This window comes from Poecilia reticulata, chromosome 17 (genome assembly GCF_904066995.2).
Source record: "Poecilia reticulata chromosome 17, P_reticulata-male-v2, whole genome shotgun sequence".
In the NCBI taxonomy this organism is placed as follows: domain Eukaryota; kingdom Metazoa; phylum Chordata; class Actinopteri; order Cyprinodontiformes; family Poeciliidae; genus Poecilia; species Poecilia reticulata.
Window position 1 is genome coordinate 16,084,363 of NC_088846.1, and position 22,562 is coordinate 16,106,924.

Below are 22,562 nucleotides of genomic sequence, written 5' to 3' on the forward strand. Positions count from 1 at the left end.
ACAAGAACACACTGCAGCTGATTCACTCCTCCAAAGGGACCAGCTTGGGTTTATTAGTGTGATTTGCTTCGAGACGCAGCTTAATCGCTGAATGATCAGCGGAAAGAGGGATTTAAACTGAATGTCAAAGACCGAGTGAGTGCGCGTTTCAAAATGTCTCTCTACATCGCTTTGAAAAACTATTCACACCCCTTGAATTCTTCCACATTTTGTTAGTTTACAGCCACAAACTTCAGTGCATTTCACTGCAGTTTTATGTGATTGACCAACAGGAAGTGGTGTGTAACCAGGATGTGCATTATTGAAATATTTTTCTGATTTAAAAATCTGAAAAGTGTGGTGTGTATTTGTACTCTGCCTCCCTGAGTCAGTTGGACAGATGTTTTATTGCATTTAGAGGTACAAACAAGTCTTTTGCCATGTGTCTCTACAAACTATGCTAGAGACTGAAATTTGTGTCTCTTATCTCTGTGAAATGTCTCCAAGTCAGTCAGGAGAGGAGGAAATACAGACGTTAATTTTTAGGTAATTTAAAAATTCTCAATTTAATTTTTAGGTCTGGACTTTAACAGGGCCATTCCAGAATTGCGAAGTATTGAGATCTCCATCCATGTCATCAATTCTAATCAGCTTCCTTGTCTCTCCTGAAGAAGAACATCCATCCCCACAGCATGATGCTGCCATCACCCGGTTTCACCAAAGAGATTATTTCATGCAGATTTTTCTTGTTAGATTTTTTTTTTTTTTTTTTTTTACCACACATCATTTTTACTTGTTGGCTAAAAAGTTCAGTAATGGTTTTATCCGACCTGATCGTCTTCTTTCACATTAGCCTTGTCCCCTGCTTCAGTTTTTTAACTTATGTGCTTCAGAACTGGTCATCTCATGGCTTTTCTACAATAAGGCCCTTTTTCTTGCTACTGTTTTGTAAATGGCAGATTTATAAAGTAAGTAGTAGTTGTCGTAGCAACAGATTCTCCTGTCTGAGTTGTGATTTTCTCCTGGTCCTCATGTTACCGTTGGCCCTTGGCCTGCTTCACTGACTAACACTCTCCTTGCCTGACTGGTTAGTGCAGGTGGTGTTGTTTTTTTGGGAGGTTTTACACTCTGCCATACTTTTTCCATTTTCAGATGATGGATAGAACAGTGACGTTCAGAGTTCAGCCTTCTTCCTAAGCTGACTCCTGCCTGTTCTGAGCCCTTTACAGAACAGCAGGATTTATACTGAGATAAAAAAAGGGACTCTAGTTTCTATTTAGATGGTTTCTGTTTACATTTGGTTGAACTTTTTTTTTTAATTTTATTTAGAGGTAGCAGAGTAAAGTGAGGCAGCATTATAACACCCTGGCATACTTAAACGTTTCCTTTCCCTTCTGCCTCATAATTATATACTACTTTGTTTCAGTCTACCCTAAAACATCCCATTAATAGATTGTCACTTGTGTTTGTAGCGAGGCAAAATGTGGAAAAGCTCAAGAAATTATTTTCCAAGTCATTGAAAATCAAGTGGAAGTTTCTGTTGATGCTTTGCTTTCACCACAAGGGGGTGCTGATAGCAAAGTCACTTCTATGGCACCTCCTCTTAACGCCACAGAAGGGTTTTTTTTTTCCAAGCTCCAGAGTTTGCATCTTTTTCACATGTCACTCAACAGACAACAGCATTGTCTTTGATATGTTTGTATATATTCAAATATGACCAGAATGTTGCCCCATTCTAGTCTGTTTCTAAATATGTTTTCCCCGTCGCCTGGACATTGTCAGCCTCTTGCTGCTGTTGCTCTCCCATCGCCTTATCTGGAAGTGACCAGACTCTCAGGAGCTCCCTTCACAGCCATGTACAGTTTTTTTTCCCCCTCCTTCACTCTCCCTTTTGGTTGCCAATGTGCCTTTTGTTGTCAGTAAATAAAGCAACTGGGTAGCTTTGACCTTCTTCGTTCTTGCACGCCAGCCCTTACAAGGTATTATTATGTTTCTTTTAGCTAAGGAGAAATCTCGCCCACAATGAAACATTTTCATTTTCTTGTGAATTTAATATCTGGATTTTTTTTTTAATTCTTGCTAAGAGTGTAATAAAATCCTAAAAGCATAAATCATTGATTAAATTTGAGCTCCGAAGTCATGTTGGCCGTTCACCTCTTGCATAACATGTTAATTGAAATCTATACTTCCCCAGATTGAACTATTACGAGCAGTTGGGGGGCATCGGCAGAGGGTAGGAGAGGGCACTAGTATTGAACTGCAGCTTTCTGATCAGCTGACAGAGCATGGGATGTCCCGCTGCCGTCATCTGACAGGGGGGCTGTTCTCAGCACTCTTAAAGGTCAGGTTACAGACACCGAGCCGCACAACTGTCCCCGAGCCGGGCAACCGCATTGTGTTAAACTGCAAGATCAGATGAATGCGTTTACCCCCAGTAGCAGCCTGACGAAGTGACCTCACGTGATGACTGAGCGAAGCAGATGTTCCTGTGCTGAATTTACTCCGTGAGGAAGAGGGAGGGCGGGGAGACGGCCCGCCTCGGCCAATCAGCAGGGATTTTTGTGTGGACTCGCCTCCTTTTACAGCAGTGGAGCGACTTGCTATATTAGAGAGATGCCACCCACAGCTGCACCTGACAATTTACAGCGCCAGCGCCTCTGAGAGAGAAGGAGAGGCACCCTGACCCAAGCATCACTCTGGCTCTCTGGAATTTACAGCTTTTACATGCTTGTCTTTTTATTTTGAATTTATGACCTGCATACCGCCTCCTGCTAGCTCAGCACTTACTTTTTCTTCCTCCTTCTTATTTACTGTTCACGCCATATTTTATATTGGAGAGTTTCTCTAATTAATTCCATCAACTATCGTTTTTACTAATCTGGATTTATTCTCGGCGAACAAACAAAACAGAGCAAAAACAAAGTAAATGGAGTGACTGTCACTCGGGGCAGTTTTGAGAGTGCGTTCCCATCGTGATGCGAATGGTCATGACCACACTGAGTCTTGAGTCAACCACCCATTGCTTTCCATGAAGCGGTTTGGCAGCCTAAGGAGGAGCAAGAAACGAAAAGAGCAGGATGGGCTAGAAGGGAGGCATCCGTCCGAGGCTTCGTGTCTGGCCGGTAACGTTCCACACTCCTCACTTGCCTCACCTATGACAGGATTTCCAGCTTTCTTAGACACTTTTTCTTGTTCTAGTGAGACTCTCATGTCATGAGAATACATTTTGCATCAAGTATTCTTAACATTGAACATCAGGGTTCATTTGTTAAAGTTTTCTAAACTGACATTCAGCTTTCACTAAGTCTGCCGCTATGCTGCTGTATTTGGCATCAGTAGGACTGCTGTGGTGTAAGTGAGCAGTGAGCTACAATGTCTGAAATGTGGCTTAAGGACTCACTGATGCAAACCAATTCCGTTTTGTTATTTTATGCTTTATCTGGGGGCTGAACTATTAATGTTTCTGTTTTATCTTGTGCTTATTAATCACGGTTATTGGGACTAAGAACTCTATTAGCTGAAAGTGCCAGAATAGAGAGCCACAGACTACAGCCTACAAAATAACCAGCAACATCAATATCTCAATGGAAACTATTTTGAGTCACTATCTGCAAATCTACTTTTATGCACAACAAGAACAGATCCACACACAGATTGTATTCAATGTTACAACATTTGAAAGTGAAATCTTTTATCTTTGAGGAATGCAAATGACTGACGCGTTGCTAAAAAAAAAAAAACAACAACTATGCCTGCCTCAGTCTGGATGCATTATGCCAGACCTTTTTAGTTGTCAGCTTTTGTTTGTTTTTTCTGACACAGGTGTAACATGTTTTTGTATGCTGGTCAATCTGAATAATACTGAAATAACTTTCACACAAGGTAACAGCCAAGCTCTTCTTGTAATCACTCTAACCTGGTTGTGTTTCTCTATCTTATTGCCATTTAGAAAAGACAAGAGGGCTGCAGATTGCATAGGTAACAATGCTGTTTATGATCACCATTACAGCGACGCATAGAGTTGAGGCACCACTGGTGCAGCTAATCTTTAATTTCACACGTGCCGCCATGCATCTGCATCAACAAACGCAGTACTGGGACACAAGCTTATATGCTATGGCTATGTGCACGGTCCAGGCAGTCAGCAGGTTGTTTTTTGTTTTTTCTTTGCTGCAGAGTTCATATTAAATGCACCTTTTGTAGTTTTTTGGATTAAATATTATAGCCAGCATTGTAGGATTTTGATAGAATGATGCAAACTGAAATCAATTAATCTGTTTTCTAGCACCAGAGTAATTAATAGCTACTCTACTTTGTGTCCCTTCAATGTCATTTTTTTTTTCTGTCCTGTTATCCGAGGGGAGTTCAGAATAGCTGCTCCACTTGGAGCACGTCACTAAAATAGAGTATAAGCTGTCATATCGAGATGAAGTAGATGCTTTTGGGTAAAGCAGCCTGCATCATGTTTTTCTTGCACATTTGGATATTTAATATTAATTTGAACAATACTTGGAAAGTAGAAGTGATATAAATAATAATAAAAAACGGACTTACGGATCTATTGAAATATTCTATAAATTACAAGCCACAAAATTCCAGCCTCTGTTTTGGCAAAAGACGGGAAACTGACTGTTTTCCCAGCTTTAAATGGCTAAAATTGCACACAGGCAAATCACATCGTGTGCACGTGAATGTATGCTAAGATTAAAAGAATCCTAGACTTGTACCAGCTTATGAGGCTCCCAAAAGATTTTTAAAAATAGTGAAATTAAGAATGATCAACTTTGTTGATATTGGTTGAACAACCAGAAAGAGACTAGGCAAGTTAAGCTCTGATGGAAGTTCTGCAGGGAGAAAACTTTTGCTCTCTGAGAAAAACACAAGACCCAGACGGAAGTTTGCCAGAGAGAACATTGACAAAGTCCAGAATAGTTCTGTGGACGAATGAGTTTGAAACTTAATTACTTGGACACAAGAACAGAGATATTTGGCAGATTCCAAATCCAGTTTTCCAGAAAAAAAAAACTCCTACCTATCATAAATCATTAAAGTGTGATGGTTCAGAGATGCTTTACTGCAGCAGGATTTGGTCAGCTCACCATCATAAATCCCACCATGAGGTCTTAATATGTATCAGAGGAAAAAGTGACCATCTCTGCAGCATGACAATGGCTCTGGACAAGAACTGTTTAATCCACCAAGCTCTGGCTGAGAATTAAGAGATGGAAAGCCTGGGATTGGCAGAATCAAAGCCCAGATATCCACAAATATTCTGGGATTACTTGAAATGGGCTGTACAACCCCTTAAATATCTCACAGCAGAAAGTGAGGAGCAGGGAACATTTTCCCAAGTGTCTCATTTTGGTTTTGTACAGCCAAGCCACCATCATGGAGGATGTTATAACAGGATGTCTTAACATCTTTTAGAGATTAAACAAAATCATTAGACATTGATATGTTAAAAAAACAAAACAAACAAAAAAAAAACAGAATATTAATGGGGTGTCCCAGTTTTTTGTTGTTGTTTCTTTTTTCACCTAATTATATGTGGGAAATATCACTTCCCATACATAGATTGTTTCCGACATCAACTGGTCTCAAATAACTCTCATAGCTTTTGAATGAAGTTTTTCTTTTATGAAGTTAATTCATTTGAAGAGTTTTTTTTTTTAATTATTTGACATTTCCAGGGAATTTGAATTTGAACTGCAATCATTAAGGAAAGGGAGGAGATGTCTTAGAATCCCTTCAGATTAATATTTATTTAAAGAACAAACACAGAACAGTCTACTGGTCTCTTGACACATGATTCTCACCATCCTCTTTTTTCCAGCGCTGCTGACAGAGGAATCTCTGCACAGCTGTTTAATCTGCCCTGATGGTCGTTGTGGGGAAACAGAGTTGGTTTATCTCTCAAGGCGTTTGATGGTTTTCCACCTTGAATTGCTCCAAAGAAAAATTAGACGAAGGAGAAAAGGTCTTCGAGAGAAGAGAAACAAAGCAAAATAGACTTTGCTGGAACTTTTTCTGAGAAATATATTGCGACCAAGTCTTTGACCAAGTCAGTGAGGCTGGATAAAACTGATTTGTTGAGGCCGTTTTCTAGTGTCTCACTGTCAATACCATTAATTAGCAGTATCGTAGAGGTCATCTTATCAGAATGTAATCAGACTGTGGAGTTTCATGAATGTGTTTTCATAGAATTATTACTCAGTCAAGGCCAAAATCCAGCCTACTTTTACGAATCCTGTTTACTTTTCAGAGAAGAAACAGTTCCAAGTCACAAGATAACAGTATCTTTCTGGCAGAAACCAGAAGTCTAATTCAAGGTGTTAGGGATGCACAGCAGTTCTACGAAGCAGAACCAAAGAATGCTCTCATTTCAAAAGCTTACTGTGCTCTAAATTAGTAGATGATTCACTTCAGGAAATCTCGACATGCATCTAATTAAATATTTATCACAGTTTTCTACAATGTCATGCACACTGCGTGATTTAACAAACACAGGAATGATATCTGTGGAATAAAAGATTTTTTTCAGCTCAATCCAATGTCACGATGAGCGTCGTCTTTATGAGACCTGGTCAGAGCATTAAATCTGCAAAAGTTCACATTTTGACAAGGTAAATATTCAGCATTGAACCTGGATTACTTAATTAAAGAAAAACAAAACGTTTATCCGTCGCAACCTGTTGTTCTTTTGCTAATATCAGAGAATCTGACACAGCTGCAGATTACTTTAACTTAACAGGACAATGGAGCAGCTGTGCAGAAAGTCAGAAAAGCCTCTCTTATTTTGAGAGACTAGTTTCTTGCTTTATTTTGGCTCAGCCAGGAGGAGAGGGGCAGAGAATTCACATTGCTTAAAGTCCAGTGAGAAGTTTGCACAGTCTACGATGGTTTGGGACGCCATGCCAACGGCTGGTGTTGGTCCACTGGGTTTTCTGAAGTCTGCAGTCAATACAGCTGTCTACTAGGAAATTCTAGAGAACTTTACGCTTTCCATCTGATGACAAGTCATAAGTAGTTGCTAATTTTATTTTCCAGCAAGAGTTGACACCTGTCCACACTGCCGAAGGTACCAGAAGCCGGTTCAATGGCCAGTGTGTTGCTGTTCTTGATTGGCCAGCAAAACATAGAATAGAAGATCTATATGCGGTTATCATTAGGAAGATGAGAGACAGGAGAGGCAGTAAAGCAGATGACCTGAAGGCACCTGTCAAAGCAATCTGGGCTTTCACTACACCTTTGCAGTGCTGATTTCCTCTATGCCGTGATGCATTGATGCAGTCATTTTTCCAAGATGAGGCCCAATCAAGCATTGTGTGATTGGAAATGTACGTATACATTTCAGAAGCCTGACATTTGTGCTTAAAGCATCTGTTTCTGATTGGTCTAATGTGATGTTCTGGTTTTCTGAGATTCAGAATTTTGGGTTTTCTTTACCTGTAAGCCATAATCATTAAAATTGCAAAAAAAATAAAACCTTTAAATTTTGTACTCTGCGTAAAGAGTCCCTATAAAGAAGACAAATATTGTCTTCTTGACTCGACGCCACTTCAGTCCTTTGATCCAGAGCCTGGGCACTGCAGAATCAAAAACCACATTCCTCCTATTGTTAGACAGCATCCTTTGGGATTTCATCTTCTGCATGTGAAAATTAATCGTGGCCTATCAGAAAGCGTCTTAGTACTTCTTAGTAATACTGTTTAAAAATCTGGTTGTGATACTGTTTTTATATTTATATGTATTCTAATATGGGGAAGTGATTTAGTGTAGCTGACATATGACTATAAATTATTAGTAAATGAGCCGCAGGAGGCCCTCCTACCTTTGCCCCAGTTTTAACTAGTGTATAGAAATGCTGTCCTTCTTGGACGACTGAGATTCATAGTGCAACATTGCTGCAGAAGTTTGCTCACTGAGTGACAAATAAATGACTGAAGCTTTAGTTGCTGGACTGAATTCAAATGGTAAGTTTCATATTGCTCCAAGAGTCAGGACTGTTCAAGGGCTGAGAGGATCCGCTTTTATGGGTGTTGCACTAACACGTCGCTGCTGTAAAACGTGTTAATACAGCCTGGGTACAGACCAATGCAAAACTGCAACCAAGTTGGATTTTGTGATTTTAATTTGGAGCTGCTAAAGACTTTAAGGCAATAACATTCACTAATAGTTTTGTTCCGAGATAATTTGCTTTTTTGATTGAAATTGTTGTACTGTTTATTGTCAAAATAGCTCAGGAATATTATTTTGTAAGAAAATTATTTGAAAAATGTGTCTATTTGATTTGCTTCACTAGGAACAGTAAATTGCTACCAGAATAATTATAATCTCATTTTATGACTTTTTCTAGTCCAACTAAGCATCCAAACGTCCCCCCGCCCCTCCCCTCATTAAAATAATCAACTTTCCATATATTTGAGAAGCTGAAATAATGTGCTCATCTGTATTAGGTATACCTTTCTGTTAGTTTTAACTAGCAGCCAACGTTAAAGCATAACACCTTGGTTTGATTTTTTTTTTGTTTTTGTTTTTCTATACAGTTAATTGCGTCAGAATTGATCTCCTCTTTGATAACGTTAAAGTTAAATTAGATGATTGTTTGCTTTGGATCAGGATGAATTCTTTGCAGCAACGCATCCATGTCCCATTTCCCGGCTGGTGCCTAACTGTCCTCTATTACCCAGACAGATGAGAGGGCTCGCAGGCCCGCTGTTATCTGCTCCTGTGGAATGTGCCTCAGCAGCGTGGCTAAAAAAAGACAGCGGAAGCTGGGCACACCAAAGAGGCCTGCTGAGCGCCAACTAAATGTCAAGAGATAGTGTTAAAGGGGAAAATAATCAGGATCTGCTTTGACTAAAATGTTTCACGACTTAATACTGTTATGTTTAAGTTTGTGTCTAAATATTATTTTAAACCGCTCTCTTTTGCGGTACAGAAACATGAGATGTTGCCTGAACTCACTAATATCCAAGTGTTTAAAGCGTTTATATCTGTCATAATAAAAAAAAACTAAACTCCCTTTCTTCTTCGGCTTTTCTCATTCCTTCGAAATTCAGGGCAAAGAGATTGTAATGTGAACCATGTAGCCCATGTCGTAGCTTATTGTCAGGTCTCAGAAATATGTCACGGGGGAGCACCCGTAGCAACGTGAGGGTCGCATGTCGCCCCACGCAAGCTTGCCAGGCCTGACGTGAAAGAGCAGGCAGGCTGTCATGTGATAAACGTCCCCAGTCTGACGAAGCCGCTGCGTCACAGACAGCTGACCATTACATGGGAATTTAAAGTCACTCTCTCAACAACAGGAGGCGGGATCTCCCCCGGTAGTGATTTATGCTCAGTTAATCCATTATTCATCACCTTTTTTGTTTTTACAGCACTTGCTTGCTTTTGTTTATGAGCTGACCTTTGAACTCCCTAAAGCAGATTTTTTTGTGAAAACAATCAGGAGGATGCAAAACTAACTAAAATAATATTTTAACATTTGTTTTAAGCAGATATGTTGACCAAAGTAGAGATTAAGATTGTTAAAGTTTATGTCAAATTTATTGGTTCTTTAAGAAAAAAACTAAACTTAATCAGACCAGTTGTCAAATATTGCAGAGAAAGAAAATACACCAATAGTGCCAACTAGTGGTCAAGTAGAGATGTTATGACTTGCTTTTGCAAAATATTGTGAGGGTAGCTTTATTTATAAAAAATACACTCATTTTTACCCAAGTCCATTCTGAGTTGGTAGCACTGTCACCTTGCAGCAAGAAGGTGCAGTTGTGGGTTTGATTCTCTGGGTCTTTCTGCATGGAGTTTGCTTGTTCTCCCTGTGCATGCACGGGTACTCCGGATTCCTCCCACAGTCCAAAAACATTCAGCTGGCACTGCAACAGACGGAACATTCAGCTGTTGCAGTGGTATGGTTTTAGGCTTAATGTTTATTTTGCAATTATTAATAAGTGATTGCTGTGATACGAGGAGAAAACTATAAATAGATCGCTGCGCTTAACTTTACTGTATGGCTAGCTCGCTGTTACTGTGTCTTACTCTGCAGTTGTGGAGGTACAATGTCTGGGATCATGAGCGCCCCCTGCCATGAGGCAAGAGAACTGCCTGCTTCACCTCGAATCTGTTCTCTGCCGTTTCTGATCGCTCCTCAGCACACGAAACATGTTACACACACATTTTGTGACAAAAAGCACTGTACATTATATACATAAGCTAAATTATGGAAAATCAGTTCATATGTTAAATGTTTTTTAACCATTTTATTGGCAACGTTCAGACAGGAGGAACATGCTCTCATTGAGAGGCAGCCAGCGCAGTTAGCGAGAGGTTGAGCAATCAAAGGTGAGGCTCAGCTCACTGCTGCCTCACCGGCTTTGCTTCCGAGCATTTGAATGGGAAAATGAGAAAATTTACCAATTTTTGAAGGAAAAAATGATCAGAATTGGTTAAGCTAAATAAAAAATAAATACTTTAACCACAGGGTGAAAATAGCAACATACATTCTTTTATTATTATATTTTTCCATTATGACAGGTGAGGCTCTGCCTCACTTGCCTCTCCTGACCGCACGTCACTGGTGCAGAAATAAACTGGTGGGCCGGTCTGTCAGTCAAACCTCTCTCAAAGCAAAAGAGGAGAGTGGTTTATTTTAGACCTTTGCTGAGATAGATAAGATTGGTGGATAACATCGGCTTCACATTCAAGTATCAGCCGATCACCGATCTCCCAAAATTGAGGTAAATCAGCTAGTCGATAAATCGGTGCAGTCCTGCTTAGGTATAGTATTTAGACAACTGATGTCCTCCCTGGTCATAACGGCAGCACCTCTGTGATGCATATCTACATTGTCAGCCAGCTTTGCTTAAAGGAAAAAAAATGGGTACAAATGCAAAGAAAGAAAAGATGAGATGACTTATCTGTCGTGAACCTTATCTCTCTCTCTGCAGCTTCTGGGTTCTCCACACCTCCCACCACTCCGACCCAGGCATTGAACCAGCCTGTGTTCAGCCAGGAGGCCCAGCAGCAAAGCGGCCCCAGCCCAGAACGCCTGGAGCCCGGTACCCTAGCCCGCTCCCTGTCCACGCCTCCGGACACAGGACAGCGCTTCAGCCTTCCCCACACCAAACCCCCGATCCCATCAACCAGCCCTGTGCCACCCATCTCTACCTCACAACATGTGAGTCATGCTAATGTAAAATGAATACTTCACAAAGTCCGTCTTTTATCTTTTTTATGAAGCCGAATTATTTCACAATTATCTGTGACACCCAAAGGACAAAACTAAAATCAAATGGCAAGGACTCTTGTAAGTTTTGGAGAAAGCAGCGTGAGATGAATGCAACAATTATCCTGCATGGGTCATGGGATGTTTACTCTAACCGTTTTCCCTTTTGGATACACAACAGCAGTCTTAAATTCTTCCTGTCTATGACTCATGCACTTCTTTCCTCAGACTCATAAAAGTTTATTTGGACAGTGGTGGCAGTGAAATCCGCCAATGCAAATCTCAAGCTCTGTTACTTGAGAGCAGTTCAAGTGACAAATATCTGTTGACAAACAGGACACCTTGTGACTATTTGTCCAGGCATGACAAACAGTCATGAGATGTTCCTCTTACAGTTTTTCCCCTAGCTATGAAGGGGACACAGTATACCTGTGGTAGAAGGTGCTTTGCTCAGATGAGCAAAACCAACACCGTACATCACCCTGAACACATCAACCTTGTGCTGACATATGGTGGTGGCAGCTTCATGCTGTGGGCATACCTTTCTCCAGCAGTCTAATGTGCTAGACTGACTGAAAGTACATATTCAGAGATACTCTGTATTAAATCTATTTCACAAAGAATTGGTAGAAACATACCCCAAAAGTTTCTGCGGTTCTAATTCTTGCAAAAGGTGATTCTGCTCAGGGTTTGCTGAATACAGATGCGTCCCAGACTTTTTTTTATTTTTATTTTTGCATTTATTGGAACACTTTGGGTTTTTCTATGTCATAAAAATGATGACATGTTGTCAAAACTACATGCTGCAGTCTGACTACATTGTGAAAACGTCCAAGGCTTTAAAACAGTTACTGTGTGCTCTCTTCTCTTCTCAGACTGAGTTAGCTTTAAGGTATAATAGGATTCCGGCAGTCTTGACAGAGTATTTCATATCTTATCTCCTTTGGCTAACGAGGAATTACTGATGACTCTCGTGGCTTTAGAATAAATAATTATCTAAAAAGCTGTCTGAACCCATCCGCCTGCAGTGATGGTGGATTCCAGCCAACCAAGGTGAATCAATATTTAACTATTAACGCCTGAAGACTTGTGGTTCCTCTCTGCCACCTCAAAAAAAAAAAATCATAATGTTATGTTATAATTCACCTTTCGCCATTTTCCATTTTAAGTGCTATTCGCTGAATGGGTGTGTGCCTCCCAGAGGCTTGCCGTAGTATAAAGCAGGCCACATGCCTGGCGTGGTGCAGCGGGATCTGATTTATGAGAGTGCAGGGGGAGATTTTGGCTGGAGAAGTGCTGTGTCATCATTACAGAGCACCGCTGGGGAGACTGTGGAGCATCCCAAAGCAGGTGTAGAAGACCCCCCCCCCCCCCCTTCCCTCTTATCCTCCCCTCCTGCTGCAGAGGGTTGCTGTGAAACTGCTTGGCAGCACATAGGGCGGACAAACGTGCATTAACAAGCAGACTTTGCGTATGCTAATCTCGCAGCATGACGCAGCGTATACCCAGCTGGGACCTGGAAGAGATCTAATTAACCCACTTTGTGTTACATGATGTCATAGCTGTGCGATCGGGAAGATGTTTCGTAGATCTAGGTCGTGTTTGTTTCAAGTAATGAACGCTTGACGAGGCATCCCCAGCTTCTTGCTGCTAGGCAACGGGAAGGATTTCCTAATATGGTGAGGCAGTCAGGTTGTCCTGCCTGGAGGGGCGTGTCGTCAGAGCGCGGAGCTTCCTGCTTTTTCCACCCGCTTCGTCCTTCGCTCTTTTCCATTTGGTGAGCTCCCTGTGACTTTTTACGCGTTGGACGACGTCTAAAGATGGTTCGTTGTGTCGGGGTTTAATTTACACACGTCTCTGTGAACAGTACAGCGGCCCCGCTCCCCGCTGCACCAAATAGATCAGGACCGATCCACTGTGTGTTGTTCAAGAGGGGGTGTGTACGCTCAAAATATTATGCGCCGCTGAAGATGTATATTTCTGACAGGTTGTCTGCTTGTATTTAGCACACTTGGGGAGTATCTTTGAGGCAATAGACGCCGCTCAGCTGTCTTACACTTGCTGGGAGTTTTTTTTTTTCTTTTTTTTTTTTTTTTCTCAGTCGGTTTGATCTGCTGTAAGTTGCAGAGAGGAAGAGTCGGCGTCAGCCTGCTGCTCACTACCAATTTACTGCAATTTTTTTTTTTTGGCTGCACTGACCCGCTGCCGCGCTCCTCACTCCCAACTTCTTGCCTGTTTTCTCCCACAGGTCTACGGCTTATTCGAAGGTATGCTGGAGAAACTTGAACTAGACGATGATGGTGAGTGTCCCGCTCAGCCTGCGCTGCTCTTCACCACTTTTAACGCTGTAAATCTTTGCTTTAACGCGGTGCGAAAGTGTTGGAATCTAGCAGGTATTGCAGTTGTTTCCAGTTTCTTGTGTTGGTCCAGGCAAAAAAAAATTTAAAGGGTCTTAACGCACATAATATTGTAAATTGTCTGTTCAGAATTGTTTCCAATATATATTTTACACTGTATGTTGAAGTTTTAACGATACTAACCAGTGCTATTTTATGTACAAATTTAGACTTGACACATTTGGGTAAAGAAAAAAAAAAGGGGTTCAATTACAAGATTTTGAAATGACACCAAGTTTGTCCTTATGTGTGCCAATGACATCACAAGAGGGAGAAGTAAGATCAGCTGGTATTGGTAAACACTAAAGCGGATGAATGACTGGGCTTATTTCCACATAGGTTCCGAGACATTTGAGTTGCAAGGTGATTAACCTTGCAGGTCTGAGTCATGGCTTGGTGGGTTAGAGGATTTGACAGGATGGGGGCAATGCATGCAGTTTGAACAATTACTTATTTAGCTTACACAAACTTAAGACACATTCAGTAAATTGGAATACTATTGAAAAGTCTTTTTTTTCAGCATCTTTATCACTGAGTGAAACACTTTTATATAGATGATTTAAACACCAATTGTTTGAAAGCCTTTATTTCTGTAAAGTCATCTAATTATGGTTTTCTGTCCACATTTGATGAAAACATGACCTTTTGAATTAGATTATTACATCAGAACAATAAAAGAAAAACATTTAATACAGAAATGTACCCTTAGTAAAAGAAAAAAAGTTTAATACCTGGTGAAAGATTTCCAAAGGGTGCTTTTAAATCAACAAAATGAGTCTCATCAGAGCGCATATTCTAATTTATTGAATATAAATGTACTTAAGGGGAGATTAAGCACAGTCGGCCTAACTCAAGGCTGACCTAACTAAGTCAGGCTTGGGTCGGGTTGATTATTTTCAGCAGAAGTAGCAGTGGATGCAGCAGTTCTGCATCAAGCCTGGCCATTTCTGTCTCCCCTAGTATTCCCAATGTCAGATTTTCCCAACATCCATGCAGGATTCTCGCATCATATGGCTAAAACCTTTAGCTGCATTCATACAGAATACAGTAATCTCCTAAAAATGAAGAGTTTGATATAAAAACAAGAAAAACGCAAATGTACAGACAAAAAATAATGCTAATCAGATGCTATATGCCTTATTATGTCACAATAGGCACATGTGTGTGTGTGAGATTATTTTTCAGGTGATATATTTAACCTGATGTACAACAAAAGTAGCAAAACAAGGAGACACCCAGCTGTAAAACATTCTACATCAAGTTATATTTACAGTTTTGTTATTACACAAAAAGCATGGGTAGTACAATTTTTAAAATGGAATTTAAGCACTGTAAAATACAAGGAAAAGAAGGTAAAAAAGAATGTGTAGTGAACTGAAGTAATACAAATAAGGGAGTATATTTTAGGACTGTTTGCATTTAAAAAAATTTCATGAAATAGGAAAGTCTTAACTTTGATCAAATGTCCTACAATCTCATAAAGTGGAAAAAACATCTGTCATTTATTCACTTTAGTAGCTTTGTGTGATATCATCGAATATTGGAAAAACAATTTTAATGTTTCTCGCTCTCACTGTTAAGACTTTGAGACCACAAGGACTTTTCCTTCCCAAGATTTTCCACTGTTTGTTTGTTGACGTTTAAAGCAGTGGGTAATTATCAGTAAGCTGGAGCAGGGAAGTGGCAGTAAGTGGTCCGTTTTGCTCGTAATGGCTGTTTAGGCTGTTTTGCGCGTGCGTGTGTTGTTTATGTGTGTGCATGCGTTGTTTCCAAGCTGTCATTACGCATTCCTCAGGAGATTTTACCTTACTTACAAAGTATTTTTCTTTCAGCTGCTGAACCCGAGAGTGATATTTACATGCGCTTTATGAAATCCCACAAGTGCTACGACATCGTCCCCACAAGCTCCAAGCTGGTCGTGTTTGACACAGCGCTTCAAGTTAGTACATTTTTCTCCCGACTTGAAATGCGTGCTCCGAACCCCATAAATAAAAGCTTTGTTTCCGTTTCTTTGAAGTTTTCGTCTTGGGAATAGAAACAGACTTCCGGTTTTAGTTAATGTACAACAAAATGCAATGAGTTTACCTTAGAGCAATTTCTGTGAAATGTTTCGCTGTATTGCCTTGAAGCTGTTAAACAGTAATCCAAGGAGAGTAGGACCTCGTTGACTTGTCAATCTTTAACCGCTGAGAGTTGAGATCGCCTATCTGAAGGTGTTGGAGGATCAACCCAAAGACATAAAAAAACGCAAGACCAAGAGCTATGTTACAGCCCCAAGTTTTTGACCATTCATTTTGCCATTTAGTTTGTTTTTATAGTTAGTGTTGTCATGATGCACTCACATTTTTACATTAAACGTTTATTATATTGGACAGTTGCTTTTTTAACTTTAATAACAGAATGAGTAGATAAGTTTTTGGTTAGTTTGTTTTCCTGAAATTGGCCGGAAAATCCTGAATGTCCTTACACAAGTTGGTGACTCAAGTGTACTTGGGTTGTGAAGCAGAGCAATGACCCATTGCAGACCAGCAAGTCCATTTCTAGGTGGCTCAACTTAAGGGTTTGTAGTGACATAATCAAAATCTGGACTTGATATGTTCAAAACTCTTCCACTATGTCTCAAGTAAAGCAATTCTGAAAAGAAAACTGAACCAGGATTCCTCCAGAAAGACGCAACAGACTCAATGCCAGCACTCCGAACACTTGGTTGAAGTTGCTGATGTTAAGGGTGGAAGAATCATTGTTTGTTGTTTTTAGTGAGCAGATTCTTTTTCAAATAGGGCCAGACGGATTTGGAAAAGAAGAATTAGGATCCCTCACAAACTAAAATGATTCTGACCAACCTCCTCTTTCTAAATGACATTTAGTCACGTAACCAAATCTTCTAGATGGAAGGAGATTAAACAAAATAGCTTTAAATCAATTAGGCTCAACCTGAAAACAGGTTGTTTTCATACTTGAAGCTAATAAAATGACAAACGGATGAAGTGACCAGCATGTGACGTATGTGTGGTTGGCAATGTGTTTTTTTTTATTGGATAATTAATCTTTATCTCTTCTTGGCAGGTTAAGAAGGCATTCTTTGCCTTGGTGGCTAACGGTGTCCGAGCTGCTCCTCTATGGGACACAGAGAAGCAAAGCTTTGTGGGTAAGTGCAATTAAATGTGTCAACAGACTCACATTAAACTGTGTTTAAATGATTTCGTGTATTGAATTAAATTAGAAAATCCGTCAAAGGAGACAGTGCGTTTAGCTCTCTTAGTTTGCTGGATGAAGACAGTACAGTGCAAAACATAAATGTAAAGGAAAGATGGTTTTATGCCTTTAGGTCTATATTTTATTTAAGCCTCATTGGGATCTCTTAATTATTTCCTTTTACTGAGACGGAAAATGTCATTGCTGTTCTGGTTTTCCATAAATAAACAACGAGGCTGCGCTGTGTGTTAGCGGTCATGGCTGGCAGAGCGTGTCTCCTTATTGAGTGGAGAACACTAAAGCCATCCCAAGCTATTAAAGCGCAAGAGATGACTCATTTATATCGAGTGTAGAAATGTCAAAGAAGCATCTTTGTCTGTTCTCCGGAGTCGAAAGAGGAGCAAGTTGTGAATTGAGTTTGAGCTCTGCTGCCTGTGATGAATAATGAATGTCAAGTCAACGTGAGAATAAAGCAAAAAGGGGAACCAGCGCCGTGCTTGAACGAACCACGCCCTCTTTCCAGCTGCATGATGCCTGCAGGCGTTCCTCTGAGGTGTTTATTGACTTGATCTGTTTTCGCTGCAGGAATGCTGACAATCACAGATTTCATCATCATACTGCACAGATACTATAAGTCACCGATGGTGAGTTTAATCAGCATATATTTAAATATGACTTTTTTTTCCTAAGACTGAGATCGTTTTGTTTTTGTTTTTTTAGGTGCAAATTTATGAGTTGGAGGAACACAAGCTTGAAACTTGGAGAGGCAAGTATCTCCAAGTGTTGACGCACGCTTACAGTAGTAATCTTCTGATCTTTGGGGGGTTTAATAATCCAGTATTTGCCTCATTCTCTCCTCTCAGAGGTTTATCTTCAAGCAACGTTTAAACCTCTTGTGAACATATCACCGGATGCAAGGTTTTCTAAAATCCTGCTAAACTTCACACATTGTTTTTATTCTGCACCTCTTGATTGTTGCTCTCATGATGCGTTTCTTTGTTTTCCGTTTTTGCAGTCTGTTTGATGCAGTGTACACCCTCATCAAAAATAAAATTCACCGCCTGCCTGTCATCGACCCTGTTACAGGGAATGCACTTTATATTCTCACACACAAGCGGATCCTAAAGTTCCTCCAGCTGTTTGTGAGTTCAGAAATGTTCTCGGTCATCGCATTCTGCTTAGATGAATTTACAGGATTATAATCTGTAAAACCTAATTAGGTGAAATGTAAAGGTTCAAGTTTTTCCTCATTTTCATATGCCTGGCTCCCCCTTGTGGTCAATGTTGGAATTGATCAAAAGTCTTTGGATTTATCCTCCCATATCAGAATATCAAGTTAATTCTTCTTAGTTATTCCTTAAAAAGAGACCTCCATATTTCTCTCTCTTTTTAGAGATATAATATAAAACATGTATCAATGCCTTTTACAATGCAGTAAAGTGACTTTTCAAGAAACAAAATTTTTGAGGTGTGTGTTTAAAATTCCCAGGTGTGTGAAATGCCAAAGCCAGCGTTCATGAAGCAGACCCTAGGTGAGCTCGGCATCGGGACGTACCATGAAATCGCTTTCATCCACCCAGACACGCCTATCATTAAAGCCCTCAACATCTTCGTGGAGAGACGGGTGTCTGCTCTCCCTGTGGTGGATGACTCGGGTAAAACAACAATGATCCATCACCAAAAAAATCCCTTTAATAATTCAAGATTTTACCTTAATTTTGATTTTGTTTTGGGTTTTTTTGTCTTGCAGGCAAAGTTGTGGATATTTATTCCAAATTCGATGTGATTGTAAGTTTACGCATTTTGCTTTTTGAAGAAATGCATAGTTCTCCGTGCTGACCCGCGTCGTAATTGTGTCCGCGTGCAGAACTTGGCCGCAGAGAAGACGTACAATAACTTGGACATCACGGTGACGCAGGCTCTGAAACATCGCTCGCAGTACTTCGAAGGAGTTGTTAAGTGCCACAAAATGGAAACAATGGAGACCATTGTGGACAGAATAGTCAAAGCAGAAGTGAGACACAAAGACCCGTTTGTGCCTTTAGCCGCTCAGGAACACCTCGAGGACTGGTTTCAGCTGCATCTCTCGTGTTTGATCCAGGTTCATCGGCTGGTGGTGGTTGATGAGCGCTCCAGCATCGAGGGCATCGTTTCCCTTTCAGACATCCTCCAGGCACTGGTGCTCAGCCCAGCAGGTATAGACGCTCAGCATTGGTAGCCCTAATCCACCCCACCCCCCCCACCCCCCCACCTTCTCTCTCATTGTCCTGGACCCTGAGCTTCCCATACCCACCAATCCTCTACCCCTGCCCCAGGTAGGAATAGCACCCGTTTGCCTCGTGGCTGATCATAGCCCGCAGAAGGCATGATGTTTGTCCACTTTCTGCTTGTCCTGCCGGATCATGCTTTCTGCACCGGTGCTTGTTTACACAGAAATCAACTCTCTGCACTTTACTAAAACATACAGTAGGAAAGAGATCTGCTAGTTTTTCACCTGGTAAATAACTATTCCTCGTGTTTAAAATTCAACTCCTGGAGGTCTTGGCTTGTACTGTCCATGGCTGCGTTTTGTTTATCGCAGACGGCTCTTTGATGCGAAGCATGTTTGGTATTGATGTGCTTGGGTAGAAAATAACAAGCTAGCTGAGCTTTAACCAGCTCTGCAGGGCAGCTCTGGGTCTGGGCCTTAAACCCCCAGCAGATCAGAATTGGTGGGATGCACTTCGAAGAAAATGTACACACAGGCACTCATTAATTCATAAATTCGACACAGTATCCATCGACTGTTCTTACAACCGACTGCGGCGTTTGGGCCTCCACTAAGGGTGAAAGGTTTGGTGTAATCAGACCTATTGTACAGTGTTACTGCTTACCGTTTAAATGTATTTATATGTTTAATCTATTATGGTTGTGCTTTTAAAATTTTACTCCTCTGTAAACGTTGTTTTCTTATCTTGGGTTTAGTGGGAACATATGAGTCTTTCATTGTTTTGGATTTTAGTTTTCATACACCAGAAATTTGGGACACCTCTAGCCAAGTTTTCCTTTCTGACATATTTTTTTAGGAACCATGGTAGTTTTCAGAATCCATTTTAAAGCCCACTTCCCAAATCTGTCTTTACACCACATCTGCCGCAGTTAAAGACTGACTAGGTTGGCTGAAAACAGCCCCAGGGTGGTAATGTTTATTGCCCTGGAGCTTTAGAGTGGAGATTTTTTAAAGAAGGGTTGTAACATTTCTGTTTGGTAGCATTTTTGTTTTTTTGCTGTTCCAGCTACCCCAATTTAACCCCATCTACAGTTTTATATATTCTTTGGACTTTTAACTTCAACATATTTTAAATGAGATGTCTACTTTTGGTCGTCTGGGCAGCCAGAGGGAGCAGAGCCCAAGCAGTATAATATCAATACCTTGTTAGAATATTTTATCAAATTTATCTTCCAAATCACATAAATAAAAGTATAATTCTTTAGGAATGTGCAGAATGACTATAAATATAATGTGATGAGTTTCCCGGCGTAACAGATGTGAAAGAATCAGAAGTCTCGGCTGTAGACGTCCAGGTTTTTATCCCGCTTCAATTCCGCTTCAATTCCTTACAAATCTGTCAGAAAATTCATGAAATACATAAACCAGTCAGAGCTTGGACTGACTTCTCCCAAGTTATAGACGTTCATAGTCTTATTGCTGAAAATTGCAGGTTTTTATTATCATGTTAGCGACACACAAACTGCAACACTCTTGCTAGACATTGGCTGCATAGGAGTAACACTTGTAGTCAAGGCCTAATTTACATGAACCCAGAGGGTTGGAGGGTTCAGGTGTTCTGGGTAATAAAGTTCCAGCTGATAAAAGTCAGGGTCGCTTAACTCAAACATGTCTTCTCTCCCCAAAGGTCTAGTTTTGCAGAACCCCACCCTGTTTATCTGTGCAGAAACATGTTGCCCAAACATAACATAGGGACCAAGCAAGTACTTTCCCCAAAAACACAACAAAGAACGAAAAGCTTATTCCAGTTTCAAAATTTCAAAATGTCTTCAGCATCCCGATGGTGTTCTGAGAGAAGTCAGACCACCAAGTATATAGCACATCTGTCGACCACTGTTGTAACAATATTACTCTAGCAGTTTTAATGTTTTGCCTGACTGGTGTGTCTAACATTTAAATGCATATTACTTTTGACATCCTGGTGCACGATTCCTACACAGCTCTTAATTTGTGAAAACAAGTTTTAACTGTTTGCAAAAGGATGCCTGACGCAGTGATTGACTTTACTCTGCTGTTTTCGTTGCAGATGCCTGTAAGGAGGAGAATCTTACTGAATGAGTTTGTGGTGCATCAGCTTTTGTAATGGAAGTGAGTGAACTTACGTTTAAGGTTTGATTGTGCGAAGCCGGCGTGGAAGTCCTGGAGACCGTCACCATCAGCGGGGCTGTAGCGGCTCTGAAAGGCCTGATGCAGCTGAGTGAAGTGGATTTTTTTTTTTTTTGCACTGACGAATGAGTTTTCTTTACTTTCTTCCAGTTTGTTTAAACACTGATCAGATGCAAACACATTAAAGATATATTATAAAGTATATGCAAACACATGCATACCGTATGGGGGAAGTGGAGGATGTTTTCTGATGGGTCTGGGTTTCAACTAGTTACAGTCATGCAGCTCTCGTCAGATTTAAAGTCACACTTCAGCATCCGTAAAGCAACTCATTTCAGTTGTGAAGCTATATTTCTACCCACAGAGATTGGACGACTGCTGTCATTAGGAGAATAATGGCCAGTGCCAACATAACTTCGCTCAACGCCCAATTATCCGTGCCTTTTTGCGTCCCTCGCGCCCCACTTCACTGTGGTCCTTTTTGAGTTTACGGTTTCAAATGAAAGCTGTAGTTTCAGCATGTTGCTGCAATAAAGAAAAACACAGCTGACATTTTCAACCCCACGCTCCAGAGGCTGTCTTTCATTTAGTTGGGTTATTAAAAAACTTGTTTTAATGAAAGGATTTCTGGAAAATCAGACAAGAAGAGGAAGTGTAACATTTTTGGAGCATTGGTTTGGTTTCTCGCTGTCGGCATGACTTCAGAGTGCTTTTTTTTTTTTGTAATGAAAATATAAGATTGAAAATGTATTTTTAGGGGTTTGAAGACATTTTTACAGTGTATCCCCAGTTGTTTGGAGGCTTCACACAAACGTGCTTGTGTGTTTCATCTGGATTTCAACAGGACTCATCTCCGTCTTCTGTAAATGAGATTGTTCTCAGAAACCATGTCACAGAAAGCTTTATTTTTATGAATGTGTTAACGAGTCTAAAGATACTTCAGTTTTAATGTTATTTTTGTAAATATATTGTGGCAATATGTCTAATACAGAGAAACTTTGTATTGAATCAACATGTACTGTAAATGTGCAAAGCATGACAAACTACACTTCAGCAGAATGAATGTTCTTTGTTTTACTTTTTCTATTTTTCTGGCTGCAGAAAAATAAACAGACACTGAATGTACTCTAAAGCCGAGTCATTTTCCTGCATTACTGATTTCTGTATTTAGTTACTGGGAGCAGAAATTTTAAATCCTTGGTAACATCGCAAGTTCTAATGGACATCAGTCTATGTATTTTATCTGTGCTTAACCTTATACTGTTGCGGTGGTGGACTGGTGTCTGTCTCCTGCGTTCAGACTGTAAGTATTATAGATGTTCTATACAGAGAAAATTAACATCAAATGTGTACAAACTAAAAAGTACAATCGTTTTGTTTGAAATTACAT

General features: G+C 40.3%; 1 protein-coding gene across 4 annotated transcripts in view; it reads left to right on the top strand.

Annotated features, from left to right (window-relative positions):
* The window catches only part of LOC103479581 (5'-AMP-activated protein kinase subunit gamma-2-like), a 30,746-nt gene extending 8,442 nt beyond the window's left edge, over positions 1–22,304 (top strand). The window contains exons 1-14 of one of the 4 annotated variants that reach the window (XM_008434090.3): positions 2,205–3,101; positions 10,929–11,158; positions 13,455–13,506; positions 15,435–15,541; positions 16,669–16,750; positions 17,383–17,441; positions 17,518–17,563; positions 17,661–17,715; positions 17,813–17,939; positions 18,287–18,452; positions 18,548–18,585; positions 18,665–18,811; positions 18,899–18,992; positions 21,093–22,304. In XM_008434090.3, coding sequence (XP_008432312.1) covers positions 3,008–3,101; positions 10,929–11,158; positions 13,455–13,506; positions 15,435–15,541; positions 16,669–16,750; positions 17,383–17,441; positions 17,518–17,563; positions 17,661–17,715; positions 17,813–17,939; positions 18,287–18,452; positions 18,548–18,585; positions 18,665–18,811; positions 18,899–18,992; positions 21,093–21,124 — 1,329 coding nt within the window. In that variant the 5' untranslated portion in view covers positions 2,205–3,007 and the 3' untranslated portion in view covers positions 21,125–22,304. Of the gene's footprint in view, positions 1–2,204; positions 3,102–10,928; positions 11,159–12,656; positions 12,984–13,003; positions 13,143–13,454; positions 13,507–15,434; positions 15,542–16,668; positions 16,751–17,382; positions 17,442–17,517; positions 17,564–17,660; positions 17,716–17,812; positions 17,940–18,286; positions 18,453–18,547; positions 18,586–18,664; positions 18,812–18,898; positions 18,993–21,092 lie in introns of those variants that run through there. The other 3 variants (XM_081598788.1, XM_008434091.3, XM_008434093.3) reach the window with 3 other exon arrangements.
* Positions 22,305–22,562: the final 258 nt, after the last annotated feature.